This window comes from Calypte anna, chromosome 13, assembly GCF_003957555.1.
Source record: "Calypte anna isolate BGI_N300 chromosome 13, bCalAnn1_v1.p, whole genome shotgun sequence".
NCBI classification, from domain to species: Eukaryota; Metazoa; Chordata; class Aves; order Apodiformes; family Trochilidae; genus Calypte; species Calypte anna.
In genome coordinates this window covers 5,802,436-5,826,726 of record NC_044259.1, presented here as the reverse complement: position 1 = coordinate 5,826,726, position 24,291 = coordinate 5,802,436, and the positions used below count along the sequence as shown (strand labels likewise).

Genomic DNA, 24,291 nt, shown 5'->3' with positions numbered 1-24,291 from the left:
TGCTTACTGGCAGGACGTATGCTCACAGTGATACTAACCATAAGCTTCCCTACTTCTGTTACAAAAAGCAGCTGGTGGAGAAAGAATGTAGGCTGACATAAAATGAGCCAGTGAATCCTCTGAGAAAGTCTGGTTTCTGTTGTGATCATGGCTACTTTTCAATACCAGAGGGATCTTTTCACAGGTTTTATCTCCCTGCAGTGTCATCTGCCAAGAGTCCATAACCTATTGGCATGTCTTGTCCCTAAGTGCTTGCAAAATGAAGCAGTGATCTAGTAGACAACATGCTTGGTAGTTTGGGTTCTTCTATGATTTCTGTTTCTTGTTTTTCTCAGCCTACCATGAGCAAGAATTATCCATGCTTGAGGGTGACAGGTGAGAAGGTTAGAGCAAGAGGGAAACCTGTGTTTATTGTGACTTCCTGCTGTAAGTTACTTAAAATACACCAACGTACTGATGTTGCAGAGGTAACAACATGGATTTCAGACAATTACATGTAAATTCTATCATGTAATTCTCATGTAGAGTCTTTGGACATGCTTGCTCTCTTCCACTGACTTTGCATCTGCATATTTTAGGTTTGTTACATGTTGCCTGTAGTGTAGTTGTTAGGGAAACTCAAAGTCCTGATTTATGATATTTACAAGAATTTATTCAAGGCTAAGACAACACTCAGCATCCTGACTGGATATTTAACAACTCAACAGTTCAGTGCTACTACTAATAATGGTAAGTGACAGTAGAAGTATATTTTGCTTTGCTTGCATCTGATCTATTGTGCAGTATTCCCGTTTCAATCCATAAGAAATATTGCAGTTCTAGTTTCTTTGATATTTCTGATGCCAATTTTTTCCAGTCATGTTTTCAGTCTAGTACACTAACTTACTGGCTGACTAGCATTTCTAAAATTAGAGAAAAGTTGCTCCTCAAAAACCTTGCTGTTTGAGAGGAGGGGATTTCAAAAAGCCCACTTCAATTAATTATTTGCAGCCTGAAAAATAATGTAGCCCTACAATACTTCTGTGAGATCAGCACCACTCCCAGTGTTTGGAGCCCCAGGCATCACCTGTAAGCTTTTCTGTGCCTCACTCTTTCACGGAGATACCAATTCTAAACTATATCATTATTGCTATGTGTAGCATTATTTTAATATATTCTGCCTAAATATTCTTTCTTCAAAACAATAAAATGAAACATCTGTCAAATCTGGTCCCACTGCGGTAAGACGAAGAACTGGATGACTTATTCTTTGTGTTCTTTACAAGAGGTAAAGTGTCTCAGTACTAATAGGTACTGGGGAATGTGGGAATATTGGGTATTAAATAAGCCAACAACAAAACATCTTTGGTCTTTAGAAAGAAAATTTATTTATCCTCTTATCCAGATTTATTTGTCAGTGCAGTAAGCTGGAAAAATTCTGACTTAGGGGCTCAGGTGCAACCCAAATGCCCTTGATTCAAGTGCTGAGTGGCATGTTAAAACCAAACACACTGGGAGGATAAATTTGCAGTTTTCCTTTCAGTCATTTACCTCTCCTTGTGAATTTATTGCTTTAGTATATTGAGCTCTTAATCCTGGTAATATTCGCTATGTCTTAATATAAGCTGTATAACACCTAAATAAAAACAATGAAACTCTGCAGTTAGTGATTATTGAGATGCCACAATGCACTTAAGCTTAGAAGCTGAGATTCAGTAGCTGTGGATCTTTTGGCACACAATGTAACTATGCATATAGAAAGAGGATAAAGCAAATTCTGTGCAATTGTGTAGGACGAACAATGGCAGAAAAAAATGAGATGGTAACTTCAATGTGTAGAGATGGAGGTTTGAGAGGGTGTTCTCAAAACACTATGAAGTATGAGATTATTCACACACACAAATATATATCTCCTATTTGAGGCATTTAGAATAACAGGATCTGGTGCATAGCGTTCTGGAATGGCTCCAAAACACAGAGCTGCAATAATCTTGTGAAAGAAAATATCTCAATAGCTTATATCAGCATTTGAGTGTCATCTTAGTAAAGGCAGTGCTTAACATTGATGAGTTTCTAAGATGACAGAACACAGAGGATGGTAGGGCATCTCTGAATAATCTTCTGGTGAGGTCATTAAAGGAAAGATGAAGTTCTCTGAAAACATCAAGGGTTCTGAACTTTGCTGAAGAAATTAACACCATTTTGTTTCTCTGGGCAACGTAAGCAAGTGTCACAGTGATGGCAAAGGCAAAAAGAAAAGCCTCTTTGCCTTTCCTCATGTCAGTTTTTTCTTAGTATCTGTATCTGGTAACTGTTTTTATTATTTGTATAAATTCAGATTTTATTTTAATTAACAAAGTTATATTTAGATAGAGAAGGTAATCCTTGGTAGACAGGTCTAATAAATCTTCACCATCCTGAGCTGTGTGATACTTGGTTGTCATGAAGTTCTGTGGTTTTTGTTATTCAGTTTTTACTGAGGTTGACATTTGGAAGATGTCAAGGTTATATGTGGGGACTGAAATAAGCATAACTCAAAAATGCATGGGAATAAGTATCTGCAAAAATACCTTATCTTCTGAAATTAGTTTTCCACAAGTAAAGGCAGTAAAATTAGAGAGACAGGAAGACAAGACGTGTATTAGGCTTCACAAATTAATAGGAAATTATGTTCCTCATATTCTGTGAAAGATGTGAAATTCCAAGGGAATATGTAAGTTAATCACATAAGTAAATTACTATCGCCTTAAAATCACTTTCCCTGTCCTTTCAGGTATGCTTTTATCTTATTTCAGGAATGCAGAATGGGCCATGTAATTGAGTATTTTACATGATAGCAGCATCTGTAGTGAGATGGAGAATGAAGCAGCAATCTCTGCTCTGAGGTGGCTATGTAATGTGTAACATGGCCTGCCCTGTTTCACTGTCTCTGGAATAAAGAACAATTGTCTTTTTCTTTTTTTTCCCCTGAGATATTTGCCTGCTACTGTGATGTCAATAATTTTGTAAAAGTTATTCCCTTTCTTCCTTATGCCATAGAAGCAGTACATTAATTTAGTGGCTCTGCAGTGGTTTTATTTTCACAAAACTTGAGTGTTTTTTAATTTTAAACAGTAAATATCATTGTGAAAAGTCATCTTGGGAATAGCTTCAGGTTTAACTTGGATAAGTAGCAATCTGATTCAATAAATCTTGAAATGCATTCATGTGTGATTAACAAGACAAAATATAAACTATGTGGATTTGGTTATTTGGTTCCTTGTCTCATTTCAGGCATGTAGTTTTTCCAGGGTTTTCCAAACAAAGTTGGACAGCAAACCAAATTACTACTTTGCCACAAACTTGAGCAAGGCAGATAACCTAGAATCTGTTAGAGAAGCTTGGGTTATCTTAGCAAAAATAATTAGATGTGCATTTCATTTTGTGTATTGTCTTGTAAAAATAAATTTTAAAAACACGAGTTAAGAAATAAGGTATAGAAGCCACAAAAATATCGTGTGTAATTTGTCAATATTGCTGTGTCTAATTTCAAAACCAGACAAAGCCTTATGAGGCTGTCTAACTGGCAACCTAAAGGCTTGAATAGCCTTGTATAACAGAAGTGAGCTAGTTCAGTGGTATTTTTTCTTTCCAGTTTAATATGGATAGAGATGTTTGTGTTCCTAGTCTTGTTTTGAGAATACCTTTCAGAAAGCCAAAGGATTCACACAGTAATATCTGCAGTAATGCTTCTCTTTCTGTTACCAGACTGGCAAGGCTAATTTTCACAACCTCTTATGTCCCAGTGATGCTACATAGGTTTGAACATGACATTGCTTCCTCTCTTATCTTGTCTTGAAGTGCTGATGTGCCCCAAACCTGGGAGGGAGCACCAGAGATAAAGGAGGGGAAGCCACCTACAGAGACAGGGGCTGGATTTGGGGTTTTTTTTGTATGTATGTGTGTGTGTTTGTGTGGTGGTGTTCTTGGGTTTTTTGTGGGTGGTTGTTTTGTTTTGTTTTTTCTGGGTTTTTTTCATTTTTCTTTAGCTGCTAACAGTGTCCAGTCTAAACCACTCTGCCAGCCTATGGTGCCCATTGTTTGGTTTTTTTTCCATTTTTGCCAGCAAAAAACTTCTACAGACAGTGCTGTGAAACCTTTACTAATGTGCTCTTGAATTCAAAAGAATGAAAGTTCTTTTTCTTTGTCCTCCAAAACCACGGTGACTATGTTATTGGTTTCCTGTTTTAATGATTGATTACTCTGTTCTTCCAGAGCATCTGTGACTTGAGCTGTACACAACCTGCTCAGTGTGACCTAATGTCCTGGAACTCTCTAATTTCACTGTCATGTAGGTTTTTGTGATAATCTGAAGGGGTAAGGGAGCTCCACTTCTCTTCCTGCATTTGAAATCTCCTTCTCTATTGCTTTATTCATTTGGCGTCAATATATATACAATAGTCTTTCTTGTTTAGTTGCAAACTCTGGTCTTTGAATTGTTTACAAATTATTTGTAATCAGTTGCTAACATTATTTAAATATTTAAATGTTTGTTATATTTAGCAATCTTGGAAGCTGGGTACCAAGGGGAGATGAAATAAGTTACTTTTATCTTATCTAACTATGGTCCCATTTAAAAATAAAAAATAGAAATTACTTCGGCATATTAGTCAATGGCTTTTTGTGACACGTTTTCCAAATATAAGAAATTCTTTGGGAAAGACCAGCATCTTATGCTGATTTCACTTTTTCTTAATGAAAAAATACCCTGCATTACTGAATTCCTGGCTCTAAGCTCTGCAGTGTAGTAAGTTCTGGTTTAAACTATGAAATATTAGCAATATCCTTTAAAATATAGAAGAAGAAATTTTTTTTTCTTCTTCTTTATAAAGCATACCTTCAAAACTGATAATGATCCAAATGGGAAGTTTGATTCCAGTATCCTTTGAAGTTAAAGAAGAGCTTTAGAATTACCCCTAGCTTTCCAAACTCTTGTTAATACTATAATTTTGCAGCCATAATTCTGAGAGATCTTTATTTGAATAGTAACTGCACAGTAGATTACAAAATTCAGATTTAGGGAGCTGTAGTGTAATGTTCAGCTCAATGGATTTATGCTGAATTAAATAAGGAACGACTAATTTGTTTATAAACCATACTGTAAAGATTATCCCAAGACATTATTATTTTTAATAAATCTCTAATTGTGTTGAATATGTGATGGTATACCATGTACCAAATGGTTGTCTATCCTTCAGGTCTGTAGAGATGATCTTAAACATATCCATTAATAAATTAAAATGATAAAATATTGCTTCATAAATGGGTCCTGTATAATTTCAATGGAATAGCATAATGATGATGATTCAACATACTATCACCTGATAAACTCTTATGAACAGTTTCAGTAGGATGGTTCTAAAACTGATGCTAAATCTAGTAACATTAATTAAAAAATGTGCTTAGTGTAGGTGTAGGTTGTAGTAGTTCTAATCATTTGTCATGTGTCTCTGGTATTAGATGTATACTGATGCTTCCACATTCTGTATTGTAGGCACTGATAATAAAAGTAAGAGACTTATGTAAGTGTTCAATAGATACATACACTAAACATGAGGCATAACATTTTATTTTCCAAATATGCCATTTCTCATTGATCAAGTCTGCTTATATATGAGTGTGATATTGATTGTTTTCTGCTAGGAATGCAGTTCCCCTCATTATTTTTGTGTTTGCTGGGTTTAGAGGAAGATATTCATAGAATCAGCCAGGTTGGAAAGAACCTCTGAGATCATCAAGTCCAACCCTTGATCCACTCCCCCTGTGGTTCCCAGCCCATGGCACTGAGTGCCACATCCAGTCTCTTTTTAAAGATCTCCAGGGATGGAGAATCCACTCCCTCCCGGGGCAGCCCATCCCAATGCCTGGTCACTCTCCCTGTAAAGAATTTTTTCCTCGTATCCAACCTAAATCTCCCCTGGCAGAGCTTAAGCCCATGCCGTATTGGTACTCTTTATTGGTTAAGAAAACAATCTCTTTAGATGAAATCCCATTGTACTGATTAGGGAAAATATATTGCTGCATATAGCTCTTAATATTTTGGCAGTAAGGCAACACAGCAGAGGATGTCTTTTTCTCCTATAGTTGGTGTATGATGGAGTTCATCTGCTCAGATGACATTGGCAGCACTAAGTATTTAGATTTGTGTTGGCTAAAATGCTGCAAACATTTTGAAAATGAATTTTGGGCTGTTATAAAACAGTGCTGTTCTATCTGTACTCACCTTTTATTCTGAGGACGATTGTTTTTTGTGAATTTTAGAATGAGAAAGTTATTTGTTGGCAGAAGGTAGCAGTGGTGCTGCCTTTGAACATGCTTATTTGTGCTAAAAAAAAATAAATTAGTATGAACTAAGCAGTTATGCTTAGTCATTACTATGAATCAAAGCAAGTCACTTAAAAATAAATTTCAATTATTAGCTGTGGTTTGTTAAATGTAGTATTTATACAAAGTTCTGATAAATTCCATTTCTGTTAAATTCCATATAAATTCTCAGCAGTTTACTCTATTAAATTGTAGCTGTGAAACACTCTATGTTGCCCATTTCTCTCCTATGTTCCTACATATGTTATGTATGGTTTTACATATATACTCTTAGCTGTAATTATGTGGTAGTTCCTCCCCTGTACTATTGAACTTACCTTTCATAGGGTTTTGACTTGTTTCTCTTTTACTCATGTAGTAAAGGAAAGAAAAACAAAGAGCTGGAATGTTCCCTGTTTTAGTTTTGGAGAGGAATTTCTCCTCCCATATTCATCTTAGTTTTCTATTAAGTACCTAATGAATTCAGCTCTCATTGGGCTGGTACAGAGTTACTAAATGAGTATTCCTGATTCTGCAAGAGCCCAGGTTTCATGTGTTAGTATGACACAATCCCCTTGAAAGAGATTAGCATGAGCACAAGTTATAGGTGAAGAAAATGCTATTTTGGTAAGTTTCTCTATATATATTATCACAGCTTCTGCGTTCTTTGTTTCTGTAATGCTATAACTGAAACAAGTTCAACTGGGATAACTTAGAAGTGATACACCTTAAGATGATAAGGATGCTTATTTGGCAGTAGTTTGCAGAATACCTGCTAGCAAGGAATTCTGTGATTTTAAATTTTTTTAATTATTATTTTTAAGTTTTATCCTTCCATGTTTATGCATGTGTTCACATGGGGTTTTCTCCTTTCACTGAGTATTTCCCATGGTTTCTCTTAACCAGTTTACCCAAGATTCAACATGAAAATGAAAAGCTTTCTTTCTTGTAAAGGATATTTATTGTAACTTTTAAAAAAGTGAGTTACTTTTCTAACTACACACCAAGATTTTTTTTCATGTTTAGAAGTTGTAGACAAGTATTACAAAAAACCTCAAAACCTGATATAAACCCCTACTGGATATACTTTCTGTATTTTCATACATTAGTTATTAAACCGTTCCAACAGTTGCTAATTCTTTGGTTTTACTTGAAAATGAAAATATGGTTTCTGTGTACTTTATCCCTGCTTTTATTTATGGTAGAGAGTAGCAACTAGACAGAACAACATTAATAAGTTCCTGTAACACCTTTTCACATCACAGCTTGCTTTAATAATATTTTATCGTGTTTAAGAGCTATCTAGTTAGAAAACTATATGAAATCTTCATATGCATATTGTATCACACTAACCAGGTGGTTACACTGTTCTTTGATGGAAGTCTCCATTTATGCAGACTGGATGCATTTAACATCACTGGCTGTGGGCATAGGATGAACTATTTTTAAACTCTATGGGCAGTTTCATATTTATATTAAACTTTCTGTATACAGACATATTTGTTAGTGCAATGGGTGTGAGTTGTGGTATAATTTTTTTATTTTATTTTCTTAATTTGCCTTGTAAAATCAGTGTAAGAAACAAGAGGAAGTCTTTTGGAGCTATATGAAATTTAGAAATTTTAAGCAGAACTATTATGATAAAGCTGGTTTTTAACCATTTGCAAATATAGTAGTCTCATCTCTGATCATGTAGTTGAAGATTAATTTTTCAGCCTTTGGAGAGTGCATCTGAAAAAGACTAAAATCAAATAAAGAGTGAGCTAGTTCTGGGAACACAGGATGGCTCTGTTTAGTTTTAAGGAGGTGAATCACCATCCAAGATGTTTGTCTACACATTATGTGGAAGTTCAAAATACATGGCTTAGAAATAAGATGTAAATTGCTCAGGTCTGCCCTTTTCTCTGTACCCAGTTGTTCTCCCTTGCAGCCAGTGTGTTTTGCTTTGTAGCCCTGTGTGGTTGGTAATTCCTTCTCCTGTAATTTCTGTTGTTAGGCATTACACCTCTGCCCTAGTTCCTTCTCACCCCAGCCATGGTATCACTCTCAAGTTCTCAGTTCAGTTTTCAGTCCATTTAAATGCAAGAGTCTGGCCAGGCTTTACTACAGAAAATAAACTGGGAATAATATTTTTAATCAAACTCTTGGCTTGCCTGTTCTGCACACGGCGGTGCTGTTTGACTGCAGTGTCTGACGTGGGTGTGAGGACACGGGGACAGCTGGTGGGACAAGCCATGCCTCACCAGCTACAGTCATCTGCTGGCTTAGTGGCAACTGAGGAATGGAGTAGGACTGTGAATAAGAAATTAATGAAATAAGCAGACTGACAGTACCAAGATACTTGGGGTTCTCAGTGGATGTCCTATGTACCAGGGCAGGAAGTTTCTTCTGGTCTGTGAGCCCTGTCTGGAAATGAGCTGAAGGAATTGTGGTGAAAGAATTAGTGGATTGCAGAGGAGAAAGGAAGAGATGCAGCCTGAAGCTGCATTAATCCCTGAAGGTAAGGACAGGAGAGTTCACCTGATGCAGCAGAGCTGAGGAATGGGGACAGCAGTGGTTTAAGTGAGGAGGTCAAACAGCTGATTTTTTTTGTTTTTCTTTGTCAGCTGTGCTTTGGACACACTAGTTCAGTGTTAGAGCAAAGAGTGCTCGTCCCAAATGACTGACTTCTCACTTCACAGTAAATAATGTTATCCGGTTTATTTGTACATAGATGTCGAAGATGAACACAATGTTAATATGCTGGAGAACACAGTAAATTGCACAACTGTGTTGGAGCACAGACTTAAGTACAAAGTAAATCAATTACAGTTGAGTGTTTGTCCTAGACAGAGACTGTAGTAGAAATTCTGGAGTGGAATGATGGCACAAATCCAACCAACCAATAAAACTCATCAGCAGCCAAAATTGCAAAGGATGGGTGATTTTTTTTTCTGTAATATTGCTGGGAAATAAATACAAAATTAAAAATAATTAAAACTAGATGACAAAGGATATTATAAAAAAACTCATGGTGTTTTTTTCATGCTTTAAAGCATATTTACTGCTATTATCTGTATCTGCAAAAGTCATAAATGGCAATTTTTAAACTGTCTTGCTTTTCCAAGTTTTAACATGTCCTTAAACGTTACAAAGCACCTACTGTTACTATTTCATTGTGTTGCAATATTGTCTTATATTTTTCCACCTGGTAGGCTATTTTTTTTATAGTTGTGTATCTTCTTGGCTAAATCATACGACTGTAAAGGCAACAGAACAAGCTAAAACTGCCCAGAATGTGTTCAGTCAAATCAAAAGCTGTCAGCAAGATGGAGAAACAGGATGCCTAAGCTTCTGTTCAGCTATAAAAACAAGGAGACAGAACCAGTGAACTACATGAATGTGTAAATGTAAAATGTAAAATTAACAACTTAGACCTACAAAGAGCAGATGAATCTGTTATTGTAAATCAACTATTAGTAAGGTGCACTAATTAGCATCTACTAGAAGTCTGTGTGGATTAGGAGCTGTTTCCCATTGTAGACAGTCTGTGCACATGATGAATACTCCAGGTTGTTGCATAGCAGCCAATTCTCATGTTTGCATTTCTGCCCTTTTTCCAGCTACAAAACAGCATGGTTTAGGGGACAGCACATGACCAGCAGTGCTGTCAGTTTCTAGGAAAGAAAACTATGTTAGCAGGTCAATGCAAGTTCTGCCTTTTTAATTCTTTTTTAACTTTCAGATAGTTGTTGTTTAGTGTTTGCATAATAAGCTGAAGGTTTTTGTCCTACCCTCAATATATGCACACTTCCCAAGGCTTAGCGGGGTTATCTAAGGACCTGTGTCTTCAAACCATGCTGGTTCTTCATGGCACCAGCAAGTGTCTTCCATGCTTTTCTGGAAATCATGCTGCTCTTTATTTAGCTCCTGACACTAAGCAGGTGTCAGGACTCAATAATTATGTGAAAGCAGAATATTGTGAGGCCTTCTCAATTATGTGCTTGTGCTGCAATGTAAATACTGGTGATTTTTAACATTAGATTGAAACAATTGGTCAGCTATTCTTTGATTACACTAAAGAAAATAAATACATCACTTTCTAGAGGAAAGTGATCCTGAACTAAAAGCTATCTGGCTGTAGAAATTCTTGGTCACTCTTTATATTTGCACCATTATGACAATTACTGTCACTAACATATGATGTATTTGAAAACTCTTGGCTTAACTTGGGAGTTCAGAATTAAATCTCTTCAGTGTAATATGGTTGCTTCATACACCACAGAAATGTTTCATCTTCTGCATAGGACTCTTTGCCCACTACAGAAAACTCTGCATTAATCAAGTGTTGAACCATCATTAGTGACTATGGGAGAATGGTGGTATGTAAGGTATGTAAAGGAGGTACATGAATCATGAAGGTAACTAAATTTAGCATCTAAAGCATCCATTATTGTGCTAAAAAGGGGATGTAAAAATAACTATATGATCTTTGACCTTCAGAAGTCTTTGAATTATTAGGAATTAAGGTTTCTGGTTTTGCTGTCTTATAATGATGTACATGTGGTTATATATTTACACCTGGGCTCTGTGTCACTGAGGTGCTGTGAATGAGGATAAATATAATAACTCCCTACAGAAAATAAATTGTAGTCCTTCCAGAAATACACCTGAACAAAGATTACCCATCCCACAGCCACTGAAATACTTCTCCTATATTAGAATCAGTGTAGTTTCATTCTGCATTATTTCTGTTGCTGTTTTTTTCCCAGTGTGCTTGCTTTACTCATTCTTGTGGTCCTGGTATTATTTGAAATTACTACAGCAACCTGACACCATCTGCTATTAGAAAGTATGCTGGGATTTGGGTGCTAGGTGTTGAAGTTTGTCATCTTACTTGTATTATCCCAGTGTTTTTCAGATGTTTCTTCTCCTGTATATGTTTCACACACAACTTATATGCACTTTTTATTTTTCAGTGGACTAGATTCTGCTCTCATGCCTCTTTACCTTAGAAAGCCGTATTTGGTTTACAACATACATCTGGGGTCCCTTTTGATGTCCTTTGTATATACTTAACCAAAACAGCATTTGTTTCAATTTAACCACTATTTTGTAGTGTTTATACTGAAGTCAGCCAGCATTATATCTCATAAATTTGATATTAATTATGCCTTTTTTAAAGTGGACAGTTTGGAAGTTTTCTAAGGCATTTTCTCCTCTGTCTCATTTTTTTTTTGACTACTTGTTTTCCTGCTCCTGATCTAAGGGCACTGATCATAATCAGTTTATTTCTTTACCAGTTTTTGAAAAGTTGTTAGCCAACTGGTTAATTAAAAAAATATAGTTAAGTGCTATTTGTGTTCCACACTCTTTTACATTTAAATAGAAATAAAATTAAATTAGAAATAGAAATTAATGTTTTTAGGATGGAATCGATGTGTTAAGTTCTTAGTAAAGTGTAAAAAACTTTATTAGATTTCTTCGTGGAAATGCATAGTACCCAGAGTTATTTCTGTTAATTTTTCTGCTAGTATTCTTTCATCTGTCAAGCGTTTACTTTTTATACATGTATTTTTTTATACATTTGACATAATTCTAATAAGTTTTCTGCTGTAATACACAGGATAGATCCTAACACGACAGAAATGACTTGTTAGGATTTATCTGAAGAGCTACACTTTTTCTGTCACCACCCTTTTTATGTGATTCAATCCAGTCTGCATCCAAAGTATAATAGATTGTCCTTGTGCGGAACTTCATGTATTTTCAAGCAGTTCCTGCTCTTTGCATGTTTTAGTAAGAGGTACTTAAACAGCATAGAAGAATTTAAGTGAATAGATAGAGATTTGCAGTTTTGATCCCAGCTTTTCACAGTCCTATATTATAGTTAAGTTCTGCCAGTGGGAATGGTGATGTTGAGAGCAGGGGTACTTTAAAGAGCCAAGGCTGCATCTGAGAAACAAATCTTTATTGCTGGCTTTTGGGGATTAGGAGGGAGGGGCAAGATTTTAACCTATAAAGAAGCTAGCAGTTAATTTTTAATATTTGAGATTGCTAGGAAGAAAATAATTAAGTATCAAACAGTAATTGTGTGTTTTCTGCTTGGAAATGTTGTAGGAGGTTTTGGTAGCAAGCCAGATTTATGGTCACCTTTATGTATCATTCAGTCCCACGGATATGAATTTTACAGGTTTGGTGTGAGGTACTGCCCAGCAGTATGTGCTTTTTGCTTATGGTTCTTTTTAGTAATCAGGCATATAATTCCTTAATATTTTAAATTTGAAATACTAATTTCAAAATCACCAAACACAGTTAGCAAGAGTAGGCATTCATGCTGTACCCTAAGCTCAGATATAACTGGACACATTTTACAAGTTGGTTTCAACAAAAGAAATAACCTTTATGTCATGAATAAGTCCTTATGCATTTAAGCAACGTGCTACAACAATCCTTGTGAAGAAATGCTGTTCATTTCACAAAGTGATTATTTAACATGAGTACAGAAGGCATTCTGTAGCAAATGTGTAACTAAAAATATAAGCAGTTTTGCATGTACAATTCTCTAACTTCTGTTAGTAATTTTTTTCAAAATCAAGACATCAGAAGACCCCCCACCCACCCACAATTTCACTACTGAATACTTTGCAATTCATTATTACTTTTAGCTATACATTTAACATCACAGAAAAGGTCTGTCTGATTCATAACTGTGAAAGTGAACGACTACACCTGGAAAACCAGCATTTCTTTATAGAAGAGCATCAGTAGAAGGGAACACACGATTCCTTACCTGAAAGATTTTGCTTCACTTGAAGAAAATGTCTTCTTAGTCTTAAAAAGTAGGCAAGCCTCTCATTAGCACTAATGTTACTCCAAAAGAAGGTATAAGAATTCCTTTATATGGTTATTTTCCCTGTTTATGTGCAAGAAGTGTGCTGGGTCTGCTTACGTAGGAATAAATAAATAATAAAATAAAAAAAAAAAAAAAAAAAAAAAAAGAAGAAAAAAAAAAAAGGCAGTGCAAACTGAATAGCAGGTTACATACGGGAGAGAGAAGACCTCTAGTGGCCATACCCTGAAGCTCAGGAAAGCTTCCTTTCCCTTCCCTTTTCTAAGTGGTAGACAAAATGGTTGGGTACAGCAAACTGCAGCTGACACCGTGGTAATGGGAGCTTCTGTTGCCTTTCTGATATAGAACTATAAAGTGATTCAGAGCTACACAAAGACTGTGCTCAGTACTAGGGTGAAATTATATTATGGTCAGAGGGGAAAGGGAGTCCCCTGATGTTGACTCTAAACCAGTGTGATGAAAAGATCCAAATAAACCTATAAAATATTTTGCGTGCTCATCTACTTCTTGATCCCTTACTTTAGTAAAATCAAAGCAGTTAAAGCAGGTTCACTTATAAAACAATAATCAAAGCCTCAGCAAATTAAAAGCATCAATAAGGAGGATTCCTCGCTTTGTGAAAGGAAAATTGCAAACCATTAAGCTCACTGCTATTGCTTGAGATTCTTTGTGCCTTTCAGTAAATTACAGTAAAACCTGTAATTTAGGATTATGAATTGCTTTATAGCTTTCAGCATTTATGCTTTAGGAACTAAGAAACATAAAGTACTTCCTTTAAGGAAGTTTAAAAGAAGTTTTGAGAGATGAAAGCAATAGTATTCTATAGAGGTTTTACAGAGTTCTGTAATATCTACTTAAAAGCCTGCAGATTAAAAAAATTATTCTTTCTTGCAATATTTCATCTGTGAATAGCTTATATCTCTAGAATGAATTCAAACTTTCTGTGCCAATGTGTTTCCTTCCTATCAATTTCAAATGAAAGAATTCTGGGCTAACTTGGATGTTTTCAGTCTTAAGATAATACTCCTTAGGATAATAAGGAGGCACAATATATGTTTCCATGCAAGAGTTTCAGTAACGGTGCAACTTTCTCACCAGAGCCTCTCTCCTGTCAGGGGTAGCTTTTGAATTCTCCTCTTTAAATTCTCTGTGTGTTTCTTTCATCTGGGGGTGCAAAAGCTCCATTTCATTTTTGCATACATAAAATAATGTAGGCATTTAGAGTTCAGCTTTAGAAAGAATACTGTCCAGTACCATCAGTGATCTGCTTGTGCTGATTTTTGTCTGGTTTTCTTTTAGAGTCACTTTGTGGCATGCATGACAGCAATCTTAAACCAGATGAGCAACCGGCATTACTCAGTTTACATTGAAACTTTTCAGACGAGTTCAGAACTAGTGGTGAGTACAAAATAATCATGGAAGTGGTAAAAACAATTCTAAGTATTCTTTGTTCTGTGAAAAATCTGTAGTGTTGTTTTAGAGTATCTTGTCTGATTTTTCTGACCTCTCAATCCATATTTTTCACTGCTCAGACTTTTCCTGGTGTAGGTAATGTGGCATACATAATACAATAAATACCTTACTATTACAATGTATCTCTTTATTCCAGTTGCTTTTGGCATAGTTTAACAGTACTTGGTGTATACTGTAGTTTGAACCACTATTCTGTGTTCTAGGTTTCAGTAGTCCTGTGTGTGTCCTACACTCCTGAAATAAGTCTGAGTATTGGCAAAGGTTTTGGTTACATTTAGGTTCATTTAGTTTCTCCATGATGGTAGTATCTTCAGTTGGCCAGATTTGTTGGTCCATTTTCCTTTTGTTCTTAAATTCAGACTGGTACCAGAACGGAAGAGCTAACAGATCAAATGTTGAGGAGCTTTTGCAGTTCTTCATGTGCTTTAGTTTGCTTGGAAATCTGGCAGTACTTTTAACATAATTTCAACTTCCAGGGAATTTGGGTACTTGTCTTAGTAATCATTAAACTACTTGAATAGTTCTGCAGAGGCAAAAAAAAGGGCAAGACATCGATAGGTTCATTGGGTTTTGTTGATTTTTAAGGCATTTGTTTGTTGCCTTCTCTTTTTCCATACCATAAGTATATGTCAGTGAAGATGATAAATAATGCTGTTGAGAGCTATTGTTCACTTGGTTCCTCACAGAACTCCTGGTGAGGTTTTGGCAATAGACAAGAACATTTCAGACTGATAGTCTTGCAGACTTCTAAGTGACATGCTCAGGAGTGCAAGGGCAAAATCACATATATCTGCTACAGATGAAACAGACTTGAAATGATTATGTTAATTTTATCTAAGTTCATTACATGATAATCTCTTTAATACATCTGGGAAAAGAAATAGTGTTTGTTTGAAAGCTTTCACCACCTTCAATTTTTAATTTTGAATGCTAAATTTGGACTAAGTAAAATCCTATATTTTAAAAATGTATTAATTCTTTATGCATAGTAAGGCTCCTTTGCTAATTAATTAAAAATGTTACTGCTTTACTCTTGAGTACAACTTTTTATTTCCTTTCATTTATGGCGTGTCTTTTCCTCAGAGCTCAGTTTGATGACTTGTAGTTTTCATTTGCAATCTGAGACTGCTGTTTTACAGGACTTCAGTTCCAATCCTGGGTTTATTGACATGACCAGGAATTTGTGCCTTGACTGGAATATAAGTGGAGCCCTCTATCTTAGTTCTTTTATCACAGCAGGAACTCTTACAGTTTGTTTTACATGGTAACAGACTTCATTGTGGTTTGTTGTTCTAGGACTTCTTAATGGAAACATTCATAATGTTCAAAGATCTCATTGGAAAAAATGTTTACCCTTCAGACTGGATGGCGATGAGCATGGTGCAGAACAGGTAAAGCAGGGCTGGGGAATGCCAAGAAGTTCATAATCTGAAATAATTTATTGACAACAAGTTGAATTAATAAATAAATCACATTTACAGAGGCTTCGTTTCACTTTCATTAGAAAAAAAAATACTTGATTTATATTTTTTATTTATTTGGGCGTTACTTTCAGGGCTGACCTTGTTCTTCCTGCATATTCTCAAAAAAACTGAGTTTACGTGCTGTATTGGATTATGAACTCAATATACTTTTTTGGGTGTTTTTTTATGTCCAAAACTTCTGGTTTTTAGGCTGGTGGGCTGTGCTATCATTTTAGTTTTCCAGAAATGGCAGCAATGGCATTTTCTAGAAGTCACAGAGAAAGCAGTCTCAAAATTAAGTCTCTAAGATGCTGGAACTCTAAGGTTCCAGTTAGCTTAGAAATCCACTGATGATGTTTTTCTGAAATGGATGTGATATTATGTATTACAGTTATGTATTTTTACTGTTCTAGTTGAACAGCATTGAAAAGGAGAGAACAGAGGATACTTAATGAAGTTGATAATCGTTTAGAAGTGTTAGTCTTGAGGGGAACACAGACTAAGAATTTTCTGGCACTATGATTTGGAAGTTTTCTCCTTCAGTACACTTTCATACAAGAGGGATGGCTAAGCCCTTTCCTGAGGGAGGCAGATATATAAAAGCTGGTGGCTGTGTTCATTCCAGGTAAAATCATACAGGACAGTAGTTTTATCCCACTTGTTTCTTTGTTGTAAGCAAGTCTTTTTTCTGTAAAGACATTACCTGCCTAAATTGACTTGGCACGCTTTATACTCTTTGATTATGTTACTGTTACAAGTATTACGAGGAAATAACTCATTTATCTTACTTTCATGTCTTAATTTTGTGTTGTATCAGCAATTGGCTGTTTGTGGTCAGTGTTTAAGTATTTTGGTTCATTGCTTTTTTGGGGGGAGGGTTCATTTTTGTTTGGTTGGTTGTTTTGAGGGAGCTGAGTGTTCTTTTTCTAAGTTGTTTTAGTAATGTGTTTAAGTAAGAAAGAAGAAGTCAGAAGGGATCAGGCTGGAGTCTCTTACAATAACAATGAGAGAAGAGAATAGATAATAATAAAAAACCAAACAAACCATAGCTAAGGTTTTTGCATTCTTAATTCCCATGTTCTAAATAGAAGTCTACATGCAGGCCTTCTTACAATTTGAAGGAGGTATTTTACCTTAAGAGTCTTCCCTTTCTGAATTTGCAAAAATATTAGTTCCAGGCTGTAAGGCATGTCAGTTGTGTAGCTGGGGCAATGCAGGATGTACTTGGCACTTCTTCCCTACAGGCATTCAACAAAGCCTGACAGACTGCTCCAGATCATCTCCTGTACCTAGCACAGAGAGTGGGCATTGGAGGAATTTAGCTGTAGGACATAGTGCAGTACAGAAACATAAAATCAGAGTACATCTGGTTAGAGGCAGAAGAAAGGGACAAGCTTAACTAGTACAGCAAGTTTGGCCCTGTTTATGGATAAAGGTATTTCTAATAAGAAGGACTCTAATGACACATCAGTGAAGACAGTACATGTGTGATACTAGGGATTATACTGTTTCTTAGGTGTTCGTAAGGGGAAAAGAATGAGAGAATGACTTGTTATAAGGTCCTGGGAAAATGTATTTTGCTTTTTTATTATTGAGCAAGAGAGGTGGGAGCCACCTGGGAAAGGAGATGCCTTTGTCCAAAGGAAGGAAGCACAGACACATTTAATGTACTGTTGTAGAAGAGTTGAAAGAAAGGGAGTGGACACTTAACTGGTTAAACTTAAAGTTAAGCTTTGTCTCTATCAGGATGGAATGATTTAACTCTATTTAAAATTGCTATTATTGAAACTATGCTTTTTGCTCTGAAAGCAAGTTGTGATTCCCAAAGCCCAGTCGAGGAGGCAGAGGATGTGTGTATCAGTCCCATTGTACTGGGAATATTCTACAAACAATGGAGAATCAAAGTGGAAGGCACTGTTTTCCCTTCTTGGGAAAGATGCTGCTTTGTGGCATGCTAGATGGGGCAGAACACTCTGGGAAATAGGAAAATCTTCACTGAAGTCATGTGGGTATAATATCTGAGTTATTTTTATGATCCTCCATGATAGATTAAATCAACTTTTGTTCTAATGAAGGTTGTTTACTGCACACTTTTTAGTAGTTGCTACTGCTTGTATGTGCACTTTGTTCCACTTATGGTACTTAGGCTGTTGGCTTTTAGCTTATTAAAAGCAGTAATTCCTTGGTACATGGCATTTGTGGGGAAATGCTTTGCTGGTTTAGGTAATACCTTTTTGCCTACTTATCTTTCAACTGTTCTTAATTTTAATTTAGAGACACATAATTCCTCTCAGGAATCTTCTGTAGCTTGTCAGCATGAAGTGCACAGGGAGTCAGAGTCCCTGAATAAAGAAACAGTTGGGGGGTAGCAGCTGAAGAGAGCATTCACATTCCTTCCTTCTGTTCCCCTGCTCTTCAAAATAGAAATTACTTAGATGGGGTTTGAAAGCACTTGCAACCCAGAGTCAGTTTTGATTGGTGTCCAGTCTGAGGTGGCTTACTGTAAATGTGTTGTTTGTGTGTCCATCTGAACTACGTTTTGAACCTTGTTGACATTTTTAGATATTTAAAAATAAAACAGTTTTTCACCACTGTTACAAAGTCATACTTGTGCTGAAAAACTCATCAGACAACACTGCAGGGTTTTTTCTAACACCAGTAGTTACTCTTTTTCTAAAATAAGTTTTCATGATCTCTGTATTTGAAAGTTTATAGACATCTGTTGAAGTGTTCTCCACCCATTTTGAAGTCTGTGGTGAAAGATTTAGCACTGTAGGTATCTGGCAAAACAGCGGCATGTTGCCAATTTTCTTTCCTTACACATACTAAAAATAGCTGCTTATTTGCTGACAAACTGCTTTCAAACACCCACATGTAGAGGGTTCTTATGTAGCTCACGTGTTGTAGAAGCATTATTAATTCAAACTCTTGTTATGGCTTTGAATCAGGGCCACCTGCATCACCAACACCTCCTCATTTCTCTGACTACAGATCCTGTTGGTGTCAGTAGGTCCTGGCCAAGCAACAAAATGAGACTCCTTGCCTTGCAGGTGACTGGGGGGGTCTCTTTTGGAGCAGGACAGTAGAGATCCCAGATAATTTTTTTTTTTCCCCTAACCATCTGTGAATGGTATTGTTAAACATGACTTCTGAAAAATATATTTTCCACACTATACAGATGCATGATTCTGAAAAACTCTACTTTGACTGTTGGTGGAAAATAATGAGTCTGACTATGCACAAGGAATGTTATTTAGCTGACAAGAGTATGTGTTGTCCTTTACTCCAGCTGGTGTTGTAATACGGTGTTCAGCTGTGGTGAGATTTTAAAATCAAAAGTACCTTTTTAATGATAAAAAAGGGGAAAAATCCTCTTTACCTTTAATTCTTTGATGACTAATATGAAGGACTTCTCTCACAGGAAATATAAAGGAAAATTCAGATTATTTTTGTTACATAGCTATGTTTTAACAGTTTGCTTAAAAGACTACCTGGCTCATTTTTGTTTTGCAGAGACTAAAAAGGGGCATTTATTTATTTATTCTCAAGAGGAAAAAAATTGTTAGTAGCCTAGGTTACTTTTGCTCTTGTTTTTCAAAGATGTGTTGGGAGTTCAGATTCATTTATGTAATTAAGGCAGGATGATGGTGTTGCAATTTACTTTGTGCAAATAAAGCAGAATTTAGAAGCTGATCTGTTGTAGACAAGTGTCTCCTTTCTTTGATCTCTTTTTCCTCTGGCAATTTTTAACTGGACTAAGCATACTATACAGAAATGCAGTTGTTTTTCTTAAGGGCTTGGATTTTCAGAGGGTCAGATTACAGTTACACATAGGCTTATGGTGATTTGAAGAACTTTGTGTTTTAAATATATGAACAACTATTTTAAGCAGCAACTGTAAATGTCCAATTAAGATAGTCCTTTATTCACACATGTATTTATGCAGTTTGTATTGTTCTGTCATTGCTTTAAACATGTAGTAATAAAATGTGTCCTTGGACACACATAAAGTCCCTTTCAGGGGCAAAATTTCTTTGTTTGTTTTCTTGCTGGGGCATTTGGTACACAGTGTCTTGATGTTCTAACATTTCTATCTCCTGTCCTTTAAATGTAGGTAACCATTTCCTGATTGTATTTCCCAGTGCTTAGAAAAGTTGGTACTTGTGGTAGGACACATGACATTGGGTTGGTCCTAGGAAAATGGAATAAAGCAGATAAAGGGAAGATGGAGTTGTTTCACTGTGGGTTTGAAATTTACTTGAATAGACACCAGTTGTGGCTGCTATGTCTGACTGAGTCAATGCTTTGCTGTCAGTTACAAGCCTAGCAGAGAACATCTCTTCCATCTGTAGGTGTTTGTCTGATTGTGCCTGATGTAACCCTGCTATTCAATCACTTCCATCTTTCCAGCACCAATACTACAAGATGCTTACTCTACATCAACTCTGCGTGTTGCTCATTCTTACCCATGTTGAGGAATTCTCTGCTTAGCAAGAACTTCAAGCACTTCATTATGTGGTCACTGCAGCAGATCAGCTGCTCAGCAAGGCAACCTATTGCATATCATGGATGCCTGGTACATTTTATCTGCAGACATTTAGTTTTTTATTGAAAATGTAGAATGAAAATCTGCTATGAGATATCCCTTTCCCACTCCCACTGCAGAGCATCTCATCATCTCGTCTTTCTTGGTATTGACTGCTAGGATGCTCCTGCTTCTGGAGTGTGTCTCAACTAAAAGCCAGGTCTTCAGAGGAGAGAGCTCAACACAGAAGAACAGCTTGTTAGTTTGATGTTTTCAGAAAGTCATTAAGATGAACTGTTAGTTTCCCAGATACAACTTCAAACTGTATATATAAGGATCTTTATGGGCCCTGTTATAAAATACTTTTAATGGTGAATTTTCAGGTATTTTACTTTCAGGAAAACATTTGGGAATTAAGACAATAAGTAGTGCTTTGCACTCTGCAGAACACGTGCAAATGAGTAAAAAAATCAAGAAACTGCCCACATAAACTATTCTCAGTATATGACTACAGAGAAGACTAAAAATACAGATTGTCATCAGGTCTTGTAAATGATAGTGAGCATCCTTTCTTATTTGTGACAAGTAATAACTTTATATCTTAAAAAGATTTTCAGGCAATCTGTACAATTTTGTCATATAACATTACTTTGAACAGTTGTTTTCATATCTTTCAACAACAACATCACAAAATAACAACATCACAACCTTTCTGGTGCATTATGCCTTTTTTGCATAATAGAATTTTTAAGGACATAATCTGCTCATTCCAGTGCAACCTCATCTGTATTGATAGTTTTAGGTGTAAAGTGGTAAGCTCAGGTGAGCAGCAATTAGACAGGAGGCAAATGCATAGGTGTCTGTACCTGTAATTACAGATAATTCTTATCAGAAGGAGTTACGCTTCCCTGAAAGAAAAGAATTTATGTCCTCATTATTATCCATTAGTTTCATGTAAATTTCCAGTGTTAATCTTCTTATATGTGGGAGAAGAAAAAAAGAAAAAAGGTATTCCTAGAAATAGGCTCTAGGAATATCCATAATATGATGTTTATCAAATTCTCTTCTCTGCTCCTTTCTTAGGTATGTAGAAATGAGGACTAAGTGATATCTGTCAATAATAATCAGGGTAAACTGCCATCAACAGGTGAAAGTGAAAATCTGTGGTAGAATGCTGTCAAATTAACTCTGATACATTATAACATGTATTTTTTTAGGCTTGGCATAAATATTCAAGGTAAAATTTCAAATACTACTAATAAAGAAACTGAATTGAACATAAACAACAGAAATTCAGATAAGAATTATTTTTTAGGCTGCTATGTTCTGACCATACCATTTGGATAAACTATAACCATACACTGAAATGTATTTAGACAAATGACAATTCCTCTTTTGTTAGAATTCAAACTTAAAAGTGCAAAAAATTAATCAGCCTACAGTAAGACTGAGTTGACACAAGGGAGAAACATGATTAAATTAGAAAACTTTCCACTATTTTTTCCAGTTTCCCTGGAAGGAAGTGTATTTCTTCCTAAGTGTTGCTGTTATTGTGCTCATAATAACTGTGGTTTCATGTAGCTATAAGGTTTTTAAATAATGTTTCCATCTTGTATTGCCCTTCATGTCCAAATCAATGATAGCTTGCCACATTGTTAGGAGATAAATTCTGCTGTTGTCGTGTAAAGAATTTTATTTATCTGAAAGAGAATTTTATCAGACTTTCTCCTGTTCCTCTGTTTTGGTCACTGAAATAGTAAATGTGTGGTTTTTTAATCTCTTCTGTCACGCTGATTGCTTGCCTGTTCTCTCTGTATTTTGTATCTTCTATATTTAGTTTATACTGATCACTGCTCAGTTGTTGACAATTGTAGCGGGAGGAGCCATTCTTGCTCCTGAAGCTCGACGAGCTGCTGGTCTCTTCCAGGACTCCAGCCACCACACAGCGCTTCCAGGGTAGAAGTGTAGCAGGAGGAGCCTTTCTTGCTCCAGAGGCTCGATGAGCTGCTGGCCTCTCCATGCCTTGCACCAGAGTGAACTGAGGTCTTCTCTGTGGGTGTGTGTCCCACCTTTATTGGCCCCCTGGCCTTGCTCATGCCCAATAGGGGCCTGTCCTAATCAGGCACAGGTGGACTCACACCCACTCACTGGCAATTCGAGGCACCTGGTTGACAATGTCTCTCTACAGACAATGGTCAGAATTTTGGACTAGCTCTGCTCTTTATTTAAGATGTCTCCTAACCTTGCACACGAGAAGGAAGAGGGAAGATGACAATCCAGCAAGAGAATCATTTTGCATTAGCTGCTTCTCTTTTGTGCATGCTTCATGTTAACATCTACTGTCAGGTATATTCTGCAAAACATTTTATGAGGATGCTACTATCAAGTCCAAATAAATTAAGTGGGATTATTATTTCAGCTCCGCTACTTCCTACTCCAGATTTCCTGAAATTGGCATACTAGCACGATCAAGTCTATCAGAACTCAGAAAAGATCTTAAAAACAGTAGTCAATAAATCTTAGTCTTAAAATTAACTTCCCTTCTGTTACTAATCTGCTCAAGTAGAGGAATTGCCAATGAAAGTTCTGGTTGACTACAAAAAACAAACACTTTCCAAACTGAAGGCAACTTAACTCCTTTTGACATAAAGTTTTGTGGACCAGATTCTCTGAAGCCTTTCTCACTTAGGGCTTGTGAGAAGTTCTGATTTTTAACAGCTTCCCATGCCTTCATTGACTGTCAGGTACGGTTTTTTAAAACAACATATTTCAGCATCTCAGTGGTCTCTTTCAGTAAGAGATTTAGCAGCAACACAGAAATAATGCTCTCTTAAAGCTTATCTCTATTTTTCTGTGTTTGATAATACATTAGGGTTTTTTTGTTTGGTTGGTTTGTAGTATTTTTTCTGTTATCATCTCTTTTATGCTGCAAGGAGCTGATGCACTAGTTCTAAAATGTTTGCTAAAAATAACTTGGAGTTCCAGATCTATGCTTTAGGTTTATCACCTATTTGCACTTCAAAAGCAAGGAAAATGCATAGACCTATTTTAATGTTAAACAGTTGTCATTTCCTAAGGAATAGCCTTGAAATCCTACTTTGTATTCATAAACAACATTGTTAATCAAAGTTATTCCTGTGGTCCTTCTTAGCCCTTTTATTTTATATGAGAGAATCAGTTTGTAATCAAATTTATATCTTAGAATGACTTGCAAATATTCGGCTTTGTTTAAATTGTTTATGTATGTGACTTACAGTACTGTCCTATCCCTGTTTGAGAACATCCATCTAGGCATTTGAATCTAAGTATAGTTCCACAAGTTTCTCCTTCACTGGGCTTTCTTTGAAACCAAAATTTGAAAGTAATTGTAGAGAAATTATGCTAATCAAACATCCAAAAAAAAAAATCCCACCAAACATTTGTAGCCCTGGGTGCTGATTAAAATGTGGCTAGAAGAGAATTTTAAACAGAAAAAAACCAAACCTGCTTAGTGATATTATCTGTGGAAGAAATCTTGATCCTGGGCTTTGATCAGCCGAGGTCAGTCTAAACTTACAAAGCAAAACTGATCAGCAGCAAAACCCAAATTCAGACAAGGTGAGCTCTCGTGGTCTATTTTAGAGCCCAGGGAAATTAAGTTAATATTACACTGTGACAAGAAAATCCCTTTCAGTACT

General features: G+C 36.1%; 1 protein-coding gene across 1 annotated transcript in view; it reads left to right on the top strand.

The window, feature by feature from the left end:
- DOCK2 (dedicator of cytokinesis 2) overlaps positions 1 to 24,291 on the top strand; it is a 133,741-nt gene that overhangs the window by 72,920 nt on the left and 36,530 nt on the right. Inside the window, exons 28-29 of the mRNA XM_008498711.2 lie at positions 14,453 to 14,551; positions 15,923 to 16,017. Coding sequence (XP_008496933.1) covers positions 14,453 to 14,551; positions 15,923 to 16,017 — 194 coding nt within the window. The remainder of the gene's footprint in view (positions 1 to 14,452; positions 14,552 to 15,922; positions 16,018 to 24,291) is intronic.